Source organism: Fistularia commersonii, chromosome 6 (genome assembly GCF_037954325.1).
Source record: "Fistularia commersonii isolate RoL2024-O1a breed Wild chromosome 6, RoL_Fcom_v1.0, whole genome shotgun sequence".
NCBI lineage: Eukaryota > Metazoa > Chordata > Actinopteri > Syngnathiformes > Fistulariidae > Fistularia > Fistularia commersonii.
This window is the reverse complement of record NC_141289.1, coordinates 13,374,959-13,388,124: the sequence shown is the minus strand read 5'-3', so window position 1 is coordinate 13,388,124 and position 13,166 is coordinate 13,374,959. Positions and strand designations below refer to the sequence as shown.

General features: G+C 38.7%; 2 protein-coding genes across 3 annotated transcripts; one reads left to right on the top strand and one right to left on the bottom strand.

Annotated features, from left to right (window-relative positions):
* The first annotated feature begins 10,951 nt into the window (after positions 1 to 10,951).
* Positions 10,952 to 12,013, top strand: LOC147233429 (gamma-crystallin M2-like). Its single transcript, XM_086148250.1, has 3 exons — positions 10,952 to 11,042; positions 11,127 to 11,369; positions 11,675 to 12,013. Exons 1-3 carry the CDS (start codon positions 11,034 to 11,036, stop codon positions 11,948 to 11,950), a joined length of 528 nt encoding a protein of 175 aa, XP_086004376.1. The 5' UTR covers positions 10,952 to 11,033; the 3' UTR covers positions 11,951 to 12,013.
* A 174-nt stretch (positions 12,014 to 12,187) lies between these two features.
* Positions 12,188 to 13,166, bottom strand: LOC147233428 (gamma-crystallin 2-like). Of its 2 annotated transcripts, none has more exons than XM_086148246.1 (3): positions 13,010 to 13,166; positions 12,594 to 12,836; positions 12,188 to 12,519 (listed from the first exon to the last, which is right to left on the bottom strand). In XM_086148246.1, exons 1-3 carry the CDS (start codon positions 13,091 to 13,093, stop codon positions 12,250 to 12,252), a joined length of 597 nt encoding a protein of 198 aa, XP_086004372.1. In that variant the 5' UTR covers positions 13,094 to 13,166; the 3' UTR covers positions 12,188 to 12,249. The 2 variants fall into 2 exon arrangements, with proteins under 2 accessions (XP_086004372.1, XP_086004373.1); XM_086148247.1 differs by having other exon boundaries at positions 12,188 to 12,516.

Here is a 13,166-nt window from a genome sequence, read left to right as displayed (position 1 = left end):
ACAATCAACACATCAAAATAAGCAATGAATTGTGATTTGTGTAATTTATTTGTTGATTACCAATAAATAGGAAAAAATTAGACAAATAATTGTATGTTACATCAAAAAAAAAAAAAAAATGGTGCAACTGAACCTTTGGCTTTTGACTCAACGAATCTCTCCAATGCCACAACAGAACAACAAAATAAAAAAAACAACAAAGAAATGGGGAACAAAAGTTTGCTAATTCATCTACACCATCGCTGAACACTTACAAACAAGCAGGCCCATGAATTCAAAGTGCAAAAGCATGTAACTAAAGTGCAAGCTGTTTATTCCCTAATCAGTCATAAATTATACAAACAAACACACAGACATTCATGCCCAAATGCACAGGATTGCTGGAAGAACACTGCTATTCTGTTATATCCCTCTGACTTAAATGGCGGTCGAAAAACAGAAACAAAAATTGTTAAAATAACAAAATATGCATTCGGAAATATTCTACTGTCATGTCATGTTCTAGTTTTTTTTTTTTTATTAAAATAAAATGACACAAAACATCAGCACCATGCAGAAAGTGTCCCACTATCCTCAGAGAAATTCTAGATTACTGAAGCCCCGCCCACTACAGCTTCTGTTTGTTGTATTAGCTTAGCTGTGAGCCCTCAGCCAAACACACCTCTAAGTCTCTCTCACAGCAGCTCCCAGAGGCAGCGCCGCCGCCTCGGGCTATTTTCTTCAGCCATGTTGCTGCTCCGTCCCGGAGACTGAAACAACTCCGAATCATTATTCCTCTACGGGGAGGCTCAGGCCGCAGCAGGCCCTCCATGAAAATGACAGATTGCACAGAATCTTCTGCACATGCATCTAGTTCACAGCACCTTGCTAATTCTTGATTTTAGATTATTTTCACCACATCGCTGTTGCATGTTTGATGTTTTGATGCCTCGGAACGGAGCTCTCGGCCACAACAAGTGATGGGAAAAGGTGAGCCACTGTATCACACAGCAGCTTTAATGTGATTTTCAGCTCTAATTAGCGTTAAGTCACTTAGTGCGTTGTAATGATGTTTGGCTCACGGAGCAGCAGACGCCGTCCATCAGCCAAATGAAATATTAAACCAACCTACTGCCGGAATATGCGTGTTTGTGTGTGCATCTTTATTTGTAGTAGTGTCAGGAGACCTCAGCAGCACACTCTGTGTCCATCACTGCCATGTACAGTAAGCACACACACCCACAAAGGGAGAGACGCAAATACATGAGTTTTTGACCTACATTCACGGTATACAAACAACAGTGTCAGGAGGGGCAGGGGCAACAAATCAGGGTGTGTGTGTGTGTGTGTGTGTTGGTGCGAAAATCTGCAGGTTCAGTGAGCTGTGAATCTAATGCAAAATTAGTGTTATCTTCCTGCCAAATAATTCATGATTCCGCATCCGAAATGATAGTGGAGTGAGGCGACTTGTCATTCCCGTGGTCTTTGTCACCCTCCCTGATGAATGATATTTTATTCAAAATGTCACATGAAGCAGAAAGTAGTAAATAAGTGCGGACACGGTTGCCAATTCCCTGCTTCGATCCCAGCTGATTTTTAGTCCTAATTTCAAACATGTGTCTTATATAATGGAAAGAGGCTCCCTCGGCCAGTCAACTTCACATGTGAGGGCATTCGTGTAAAAGACGGGATAAAACATTAGTTGCTAAAAGTTGTTTTTAATCATTCTCCGATCCTCCATAGTTATAGGCATATCATTACTCTGTGGATTGCTGTCACTCTGGCATGATCGTTCATTGTTATTTATGTGTTGGGAATCATTTATGTATTGTGTTGCTGAACTTAAATGGCAATTCAGAAGAGCCACAATACCACCTAAGTATCATATCTGAATGGGAAACAGTAGGCCCACTCGTGAAGAGAAATAGAACTTCCAACCAGAGAGGATAATGACACATTGGTTTGCAAAACAGTTTAGTCACGGTTTAAAAGTATTGCAGCACTTTACATTACCCAGTATTAGTTCCAACCCAGATGGGATTCTCATCTCCATCAGTGGTCTTAGCATTAACATGAAGTTGGAATCCCTCAGCTAATCTCTTTTGTGGCTTTTAGAAACCAGGAACCAAAACCACATCATAGTCTGGTTGAATGGTAATATTTTATGGCTGGGTTGATATAAACAGTCTTCTTCTTCTTTTCCTTTCGGCTACTCCCTTCAGGGGTCGCCGCAGCTAGTCGAGCTCCTCCATCTAACCCTATTCTCTGTATCTTCTTCTCTCACACCAACTAACTTCATGTCACTTCCATTTTATCCATAAATCATCTCTTTGGTCTTCCTCTAACCCTCTTGCCCGGCAGTTCCAACCCCAGCATCGTTCTACCATTATATTTACTATATATTTTCTCATTTGTGCATCTCAGTCTGTCTTCTCTGACCTTCTCTCCAAAACATCTAACATGTATTGTCCTTCTGATCGACTCATTCCTGATCCTATCCATCCTCGTCACTTGCAAAGACAATCTCATCATCTTAAACTCTGCAACCTCCAGCTCTTCCTTCTCTCTTTTCCGCAATGTCACCCACTGTCTCTTAACCATGCGGCATCATTGGTCTCCTCGCTGTCTTGTCCACCTTTCCTTTCATTCCGGCTGATACCCTTTTATCACGCAATACTAACAAGACAATATATTATGTGCGGTAACTTTTGATGTAGAGGTCAGGATCAAGAATTAAATAAAGACCCTTCACTAATGTACTTGGAAAAAAGTCATGCCTGAAGCAACTCTCATTTCATGACCTTCTTGAGCCCTGAAGATCACCACTTTTTTTTTTTTTTTTTTTTTTCCGAATTTAAAAGAAAGAGGTTACATAGAGTCCTGTTTCCCATTGATTACAAATGTCCCCTTGGAGATCAATAAAGTATTATTCATTCATTCATTAAAATGAATCTACCAGACAGATAGTCTGCCTTTTCAGACAAAATACAGTGCAGGAATATCCGCATAACTGTTGACATTCATTCCAACGGTTTGACCTAGAGGTTAGCTTAAAAGAGAACAAATTAAGTCCACCGAATTACAACACATTTCAAAACATTGAATATCAATGCATCATTATCACTGAAATTACACAGTGTCCTCTCAAACTAGTGGTCAGCATGTCTACGTTGCAGTATTCTTGCGGTTTGTCTGCAAAAGGCCTTGGCTACATGCTGCCCTCATGATTACTGTTCCACTGTTTCCCACTTGGTTTAGAGATGCCTGGATGACATTTGGACAATTGTGTTAATTTTACACACTAATCCAGATGTAAATGCTCGCAAGCACAGCTTTTAATCTGACATTGCACAATTCGATGATGACGCGCCATGTTTTGCCATACTCTGGAGAACCTGGATTTGAACTTTCCAAATCACTCGACTCTCAGCAAACTGAATATAAGAACAAACTTTGTTTTGAAATAGCTTTTAATAAGAAAAGGTCAATGAACCCATGATAGCCTGAACAGTGAGTTTACTGTAACAACTCTTTTTATGTTCATAACCCATGACTGCAAATCATCGCTGGACTGGAGTGGCTTCAATAAGGGCCATTATTTAGTGTCCTGCTTTAGGACCTTCCATGAGCAGTGCAGTGGGAGAAACATAAATATCTGTAGTCACATTAATTATAGTATAAAACCTGATTAAATGGGCAGGTTTCTCACCCAATGTCATACCATAGCAGCCATGCAAACACAACTTTGTTTAACTATGAGTTGGCTTAACTTTTACTCCCCTGGCCGAGCCCAGTTTACTATGTTTACTTTATTATAGGTCAGTGTGTGCACACCCACTAACTATGGCCAAGAACCCGGCATATAAAACCCTAAATAATATGTCTGCATTTAGAGAAATCATCGGGTGTCGCTGTGGAATGCGATGCCATTGTGGTGAAGCATTTTCACAAAGGAGCAAACAGTGCACCAGAGAGAGGACAATAGGTGTATCTTGTATGATGCAACACACAGCTTTTTTTTTAAACTTGACTAATAAATTCTGGTTACCTATAAGTATATCTCTAAAATATGTGGTATAGCATGCCAATATTTGTTGTTTATGCCACATTTCAGCTCTCTCATCTCATTTGAGTGGCTTTGGAAGGAAACATTGAACACCAAATATAGAATAATCCTACTTCTTGCAAATATATATATATATTAGAAACCTCCTATTTTTGTAGCTATTTGGAATTTTGACATTAGGAACAAAATGCAATGCAACAAAATAAATTGAACAATATCTGAAATCCTCATGGCTTTTTTACTTTTATTGCATGAAGATTGTAGTCATCTTTAATTTAAAGACGAGGGAGGATACACCACACTGGACTATGTTGATGTCTTGAGGGCTATTGATTAAATGAAGTTTGCTGCAAGAAGATTACGTTTAGTGAATATCTTGTCCTTATGTTATGGAATAAAAAAAAAAAGAACATTATGATGTTTAATAGCCCCTGTTTTGATCATTATGTGCATAACAGTACATACCTACTGAGGTATGAAAAATTGTGACTAATACAAAACATTGTAAATATTGTAATAGAGCAGAACAGGAAGCAGTTTAATGACACTATCTGTGATCTTTCTGTTCATAAACAGTTTTACACACAAATCCAGCATATTATCACTCATCTGGGAAACAATTGTGGTTGAAAGAATATATATTTCTGATGCTGACTTCAATAAGATCCTGATGCCTCTTATTAATATGGCCTCATTAGTTTAAGAAATAAAGAAAGGGAACATAAATATAGGGAAAAAAGTTCAAATGAAAGTATTTCGTGGAGGTGTGCTAAGCAAATATGTGAATTCCTTTTTTTTGTATGCTAAAAAACATACATGATACATTATGAAGACATATTGACATGCCAATCAAGGGCATTCAAGTTTAAATTTAGTTTTAGTTGATCAAATAGTTAATATCCAAACACATTTACAAATATTTAAAAGATAATGCCACAATAATTTCATCTAAAAAAATATCAAATTATATATCTTTTGCTAATGTCATATAGAAATAACCTACTGAAGTTAAACAATCACCCTGGCAGCTCCTGTTCTGTATTAATAAGGTCTCTTTTGTTAGGCGTTGAGTTGATTATCAACCACTGCTGAATCATGTTTCGTTTTATTATTAATTTAGGATTGAAACTACAAACCTTGGTGATGAAAAGACATTATATTCATTAGTATCTTCATTAAAAAAAAAGCTGACAAGAAGCTAATTCAAAAGGAAAGTTTAAACACACAAGGCATTTGCATTCATAGTCACACTAAAAGCCACACATGTCCAATATCAAATACATTAAAAAGAGGTCGTGGGGGGGAATTACCAGACTGAATTATATGTGTTATATATATTACATAAATAAAGAAAGCCAACCCAACTGCGTCTCCCAAAGTACAAAGTGATAGAGCTAACACAAGTTGTTTTGTTGAGCCATCACACACACACAAATACACATACACACACACACACACCCCTTCCAACCCTCTGCCATTTGGAATAACAGAAAAATAAATGGCGGAGGGTGAAGAACAGTAGACTGAAACCACAGTGGAACTCAGTAATGGTCAGCCAGGCCCACCACGCCTCAGCCAATGTTTGTCCAAACCTGTTATTTCTGGCATTGTACTGTCTCGAAGAGATCATTTTATTCTTCGAGAGGAATGCAGCAGCTATAAATAGTCTGAAGATGAAGGAGGGGAAATCAGAGATTTGTAGAGTAATTACAGAGCCAGAGCTGAACCCTTCTGTTATGGCTCATTTTTCATCAACCTCTGTCTCCATGACTGTCTGACTGACTGACCAACTGAGGTAAAATGTTCAGTTTGTCGTGGGAAATGTCTGCGAGGCCTGATATTTGACCGGTATTTCCACTGCATCTGGTTTATTTAGAGTTAAATAATTGTGATAAACACATTCAATGGCAGAGTAATCTTTTATACGGCCCTGATTGGAACTATTCATGTGGCAGTTGTGCACAAGTTTGCGGTGATGCTTGTGTTCGAGAACTAATGAATAGGTATTTTCCAACTGAACTGATCTCATTATATCTGTCTGGTCATCTTTTACACACAATTTAAAGGAACCCAGCAATCCCTTGAATACATTGAAATCATAGTGCACGATCCCTCAGATGCAAAGCCTTTTCTGAATATAATGAATAAGGGAAAAAGAGCAAAATCGAACTGACACGTTAGTATCAGCAGAGAGCAGCACTACAAACAGCATGGAAATAAACTCCTCACACCCATCCACTTACAGTTTCAGCATTCTCTTTAATTTTCCGCTAAACCTCAAACAGTCCCGACACACGTGTGCCTTAAATAATCTTCACCACACAATTAAGATAAGCTGAAAAATGAATTACAGTTCTGGTGTGGCCCAATTTACAACGAAGATCCGAATCTACAGAAATGAGGTGGTAATCATGGGCAACGTCTAAGACAAGTGGATGAGCGGTAAGAGAATGATTCAGAAGAAATGAATTTTTAATCGATCTCGAATACGCATCCTCAGAAATGAAAGGTAATTGTGACGCAGGGTAAAAGTCTGACTTGTAAGCTCGTTCGAATGAGAATTAGAAACATTTAATTGATTCCGGAGGAAATTGAAAGGGCTACCAAAAAGGAAGAGATATAATAAATAAAAGAGAAGAGATTAGGAGGAATAAATAAATAAGATGATAAAAGGCAATAAAATAAAGATGTTCAAATACATTAAGATTCATTTTTAATTCAATTCGAGACTACTTTATACATTGTCTATGTGACATTTCTACGTGAAATAGTCCAACTTCCTTTGACAGTCCTCGCTGTTTTTAAATTACTAATAAATTGCTGCTGAGACAGTGTACTTTTCTTATAAACACTTTAATATCAATTGTTTACAACACTGAATGTTCTCATATGTATTTTAGAGACAAAAAGGCTGCATGACATGCTATAAGAGTATAATGCAGTCTATATAATGAGTATGTTTTGTTATTAAAAGTCAAATCTGGGGTAGGGGGCATTTTTATGTGTATATCAAAATTTACTTTGGAAAAACCTGGAATGAAAAAAAGTTTTTTCAAAATGTCTTTTAATTGATTTTGTTCCAACATCATTATTTTGTAAACAACTGTCTGTTAAATTCACAAGCTGTTACAATCGAAGTACTTCGTTCAGCACCGACTGCATTAAAATGAAATTATTTCAAGCGCCACTGTTGCTGTTTGTCGACTCACTGCTGACCCCTACTGGGGACCCCCCACACTGCGTGCGTGTCTGTGTGCGTGCGTGTGTGTGCGTGTAAGGGAAAATACCCCGGGTCTTCATTGAATAAAAGATTTATTTTTGAATAAAGTCACCAGTTAAAAACAACATAAATTATATGTTTTTGATTTGATCATCCAGGCGCTGACATGAACATTTTGTTTGCATTGAAATGACACCCTCATGTGGACACTTTCAATTGCTGCAATTAAATGACAATTGGAAATTACAGACAATCTATTATTCATGCTGAGAGGATAAGTAACACCCTTTGGGTACAATACGACCAAAATAAGGAAGAGCCAACCACGCAGTTCATTTTTATAACTAATTCTCCGATGGTTTACGTTTCCACAGTTTTTTTTCATATCAGCACCTGCGGTTGATATTCATAGCTCTTGGTTTTTCGATGAAAATAAGTGGCTGGTGGGGAAAACCGGACGTCTTATGGAATAAATTTAACTTCTTCTCTGGTTAGAGAGCAACACTATCCATATTAATGTATGTACTTATTTATTTATGTTACACTTCTTTTTCTTTTCCTTTGGGCTTTTCCTTCAGGGGTCGCCACAGCGAATCAACTTTCTCCATCTAACCCTATTCTCTGTATCCTCCTCTCTAACACCAACTGCCTTCATATCCTCTCTAACAGCATCCATAAATCTTCTCCTTGGTCTTCCTCGAGACCTCCTGCCTGGCAGCTCTGATTCCAGCATCCGTCTACCAATATTCACTATCCATCCTGGTCACTCCCAAAGAGGATCTCAACATCTTCATCACTGATTTATTTATGTCACATCATAGCATCCAAAAAGATAGTGACCTTTTTTGGGGGATTTTTTTTTTCTTCTTTGGATTCCAAATGTATTCTCTTTATTGATAACACAGAGATTTAGAAATGATCCAAAGCACCAAAATTATATAAATATGATTTTGTTGGTCACGCCATAGTATCAGAGAGGTTTGTGCAAAGTGCTGATCGAGAGCTGTGACATCAATTATTTAGGGAAATATATTTGCACTAAGGGGATCCGAGCAATGGCACAGAAGGAAATTTAAAGGCCAACTCATTCAAGTAATAACTGGAAATCTAAGTTTATGAATCAGCAGTCTGTCTTTGTGTCAGGTGTGTGATGTCTGCGATGTTTCATGCAAATTTTCATTTTTCAAAAATGATCAGGGGTTTCTGTAAATAACCTTTGGCTCTTATAATTGTACCATGTTGTAATCGAAATAATGCTTGGTATAGATAAAACCTGAAGTATTTGTGGAAGCATTACATCATTTGAGGAGTGTCAGATGAAAATCCGTTATTCCATTGCTCTGTATTTATCTTTGTGTCACCCTGTGACCCTTTTATTTGAATTGGCACCAGTTCATTACAAACACAAAGCCTTCTGAGGGCAAGGTTCATACCTTTATGGTCCGTAATAAGCAATGAAACAAACTCTATAGTATAGCAGAGTAACCTTTTTCATGTCTGTATTTAAAAAAGAAAAAAAAAAGAGTAATGTAAATATAACCGCTACACAACTTTTGTCATGCACCTTTGATTATTATTAAACAATTATCCCATTGTATTGTAGAACAAGCGGCAAACCCAAGCTTATTTCCCTGCAACTAGACGGTCCCATCATGGACGTCCAGTGTGCTCCGTGTAAACTTGTTGTGGCCCCGATAATTGCTTTTGTCCGTCATGTTAATGTTATTTTCTTTCACACAAGTCCAATAGCTTGTCTTTTAGATGCAGGATGCTTGGTTTTGAGGGTTGAATGGCTTCATTAGCCAGCTATTAGCCGGTCACCTCACATATCATGTGTAGCGCAGTGGTTCCTAAACTACGGCCTGGGGGCCGAATACAGCCTGCCTCCACATGTTGCCCGGCCCCTGAACAATACCAGAGAGCCATTATGATTTTTTTTTCATTCGAGCCACGTAATCGTGACTTGTACATGCATAGAGCGTAACATTCTATTCCACCCTACAGCAATCTGTACCTTATCTGAAACCCCTCCCTCAAAAAAAGAAAAAAAAATCCTGGACCCGCTCTTGTCAAATAACACGGAAAAATGGCAAAAAGATTAGGTAAGAGAAAAATAGATATAGAATTCAGGGTATTTAACCTGCAGAGGACAAACAATAATTTTTTTCTTCAATTCGAAGAAAAGGCTGTTTGTCTCATCTGTCAAGAGCTGAGACAAAGACATTATTCATCAATAATGTTTTTATTTATTTTCTGATTTTTTTTTTCTGTCAAGATCCCAGAAAGGGTTAATTTTTGATTAATTGCGTCTTTCTGAAAAACAAAAATAAATAAATAAATAAATAAATAGATAGATAGATAGATAGATAGATAGATAGATAGATAGATAGATAGATAGATAGATAGATAGATAGATAGATAGATAGATAGATAGATAGATAGATAGATAGATAGATAGATAGATGAACCAAGATGAGATAGACTGAAATAAATAAAGATAAGAATATAGATCGTGTCAGACCGAAAAATATAGGTGTTATCAGGGTTTAAGATAAATATGTTACAAGAGCAAAATACAACTAGAGGCATAGTGAGATACTGTGATTGATTGCTAGGTAAAAAAAATTGGTAAAGAGTTACAGGTAAATGTAATGTGATTACACCACCGGATACTCTGCAGCTTCAATCAAGGATATGGTTCTATCCATGGCACCTACATAAATGTATCCAAATACTCTCACAATATTGAATTAATGTGAAATAAAAATATTTTGAGCCAAGGTGAAAACAAAATATTTTGCATGACTATTTCATTTTTACTGACTAACAATCATCAGGGGGATGATACATACAGTCCATTTATTCAGTGTATTTCACCGATTCTAGCCACTTCTGAAATTGTGTCCATACCAGACAGAGACTAATACTCTTTGGCATTCATTTACCTCTAATTTTCAGAAAATGTAGACTAACTCTAATTTTGTTTCAGTTGATATAATTCTCTGTTATCATCCTTCATCGCTAAAAAATAAAGAAAATAAAGAAAATTAAGCCAAATTAATATCTAAATGACATGTGAAATGAATAGTAGTGTAAATTTTAACAGATGTTATACTTTACCTTGGATGATTTTTCCATGTAACTCCATCCATCTTAGCATTAATCAGTCGCAGCAACAGTAACATCATAGCTGGATGGTGATTCATTGAAAAAATGTAAAAAACAAAAGCGGAAGGTTTTCTCAATGACTGACATTTGACAAAGTTTGGACTGCTGTCACAGCCTCGATAAAGAAATATCTTTGACCCATTGACTTTTTTGCATAAACTTTCCATGGACAACTTCCTGGATAGTTCTGTGGAGCAAACCACCTGATGTGTCTGCTTGTGCACCAGTGACAGTAAAGGGCAAAGGTCATGTTTAGGGCCCCGAAAAAAGTCTGTTAAAGCGCCGGCCATTGTGTTAAAAGGTATCTTTTTGAATGGAAAGGTCACAAATAATGGCTGTTGTTTTGCTGATACTGTGAGCGGTGACCTCTGCTTCGCCGTCCCATTGTGGTGTTTTGATCAATAGTGATGAACATGTCAAAACCGAACAACAATAAGTCATTACGTTCTCTTCTATTGCTATACATAACCAGATTTGTGTTATAAAACCTATTTGTATGACAATACTTTGTGCTGTGCCATCACACAGCCTCTTAATATAAAAGGCTAACAGGACAGGGAGCATCTGTTGAGCATCAGTTTGGCCCCAACTAACACCACAATGGGAAAGGTAAGCGCACCATATGTTGTTGTTGGGCTCATGAAACCGTGATCCTTGATGTGGACTGAAAATAGCGGGATTATTTTTATACAGATCATATTCTACGAGGACAGAAATTTCCAGGGTCGGCACCATGAGTGCATGAGCGATTGTGCCGACCTGCACCCCTACTTCAACCGCTGCAACTCCATCCGCGTGGAGAGCGGCTGCTTCATGGTCTACGAGAGACCCCACTATCTGGGTCACCAGTACTTCCTCCGCAGGGGGGAATACTCTGACAATCAGCGCATGATTGGCATTAATGACTGCATCCGTTCCTGCCGTTTGATCCCCATGGTAAGACCAATGGCAGACTCTTTTATTGTAGTGTCAAAACAATAGCTCAGAGAGAGAAAGCTTGTGAGTATTCAGTTCATCAATATCACAAACCTCTTGATGATTAACTGCCCGACCTGATGTTTGTGTATTATTGGTATGTGAGAGTGCACACAAAAGAAGGCTAGCGCTCAGCTTTTTTTTCAAGTATTCTTTGTGTAAGCACAGGTAGACGTCAGAACACCACTACATGCAAGACACCGTTCATAACTCATCGGTAAGACAAAGAACCAACTATCTGAATCTAATGTGTTGTTCTTCTTTAGCACCGTGGCTCATACAAAATAAGATTGTATGAGCGACCAGACATGAGTGGCCAGATGCAGGAGGTCAGCGAGGATTGCCCCAACGTCCAGGACCGCCTCCGTATGTCTGACATTAACTCGTGCAATGTGGTCGACGGTCATTGGCTGCTGTATGACCAGCCCAACTACAGGGGCAGGATCTACTACCTGAGACCAGGGGAATACCGCAGATATAGCGACTGGGGAGGCGCCAGTCCAAGGATCGGCTCACTGAGGCGAATCACTGATGTCAACTAAATCCTCTGACCCTTCTCCCTCTCTCTGTTCTCAATAAACCTGTTGGGCGTAAGCAATGCGTGTGCCTAGATTAATACCATACATACGATTTCTTCATGCGTTTATTTTTTGCTTTGTCTTTAAAACTCATTCTTACACGACAGTAGAATTCCATTTTGTGGAATTCAAAGTGCTTTGAACTTCCGACCAAAGTGTCACAAACTACTGATCGAAAGAGCCCAAAGAAGACAAAAGCGGTTGTATTTGGGAAGATTTATTGACAGTTCATCGAGGAAACTTTGTACAGATATCGGCTCTTCTCACATTGTGATCCGTTTGATGGAACCGGTCCTGGGATTCAAGCTTCCCCATTCAGTAAACATCCTGTATTCACCAGGGCGCATTAGGTACTGGCGTCCCCTATAGAGAGGATGCTCATAGAAGATCCAGTGGCCTTCTAACACCTTGCAAGAGTGTATGTTGTTGATTTGGAAACGTTCGTACAGGGAGGGGCAGTCTTCCGTCAGTTCCATCATCTGACCTTTGAACTCAGGACGTTCATAGAGATTCATTTTATGGGAGCCTTGCTGCTGCATGATAGACAAAATTATGTATTAGTAACTAGTTCGATAAAGGCTGAGGTCCTTAAGATACTAAACCATACCATAGGGATCATTCGGCAGGAGCGCACACAGTCGTTGAATCCCATCCAGCATTGATAGTCTGGGTAATCGCCCTTCTTCAGGAAGTACTGATAACCCGTGTAGTTGGGTTTCTCGTACACCATCCATTCACCACTGTCTATTCTGATGGATTTGCAGTGGCTGAAGTGAGAGTGCAGATCTTGGCATTCACTGCTGCATTCATAAGAGCGGCCCTGGAAGTTTCTGTCCTCGTAAAAGATTATCTGCAGGTTGAACAGTTTGAAGATTTTTCAGCAACATGTCAAAAAGGATATATTCAAGGATATTTTATGAACTTTACCACTTTGAATGCGTTGCCGGGTCACCATTTTCTCCTGAATAATTGGCACAGGTATGCAGAAGCACAAAAGGTGAATAGCAAAACAAGCAGCCTTACCTTACCCATTGTGCCAGCTAACCTTGGTAACACTGCAGCAGCAGCAGCAGCAGCTGGGGGCTCATCTGTGCCTTTATAACCCATGGATGACCTGTGTCATTGTGATTCCAGACAATGACCGAGCTCGTCAGCTTTTTCTCACAGACGTTTTTCCTTC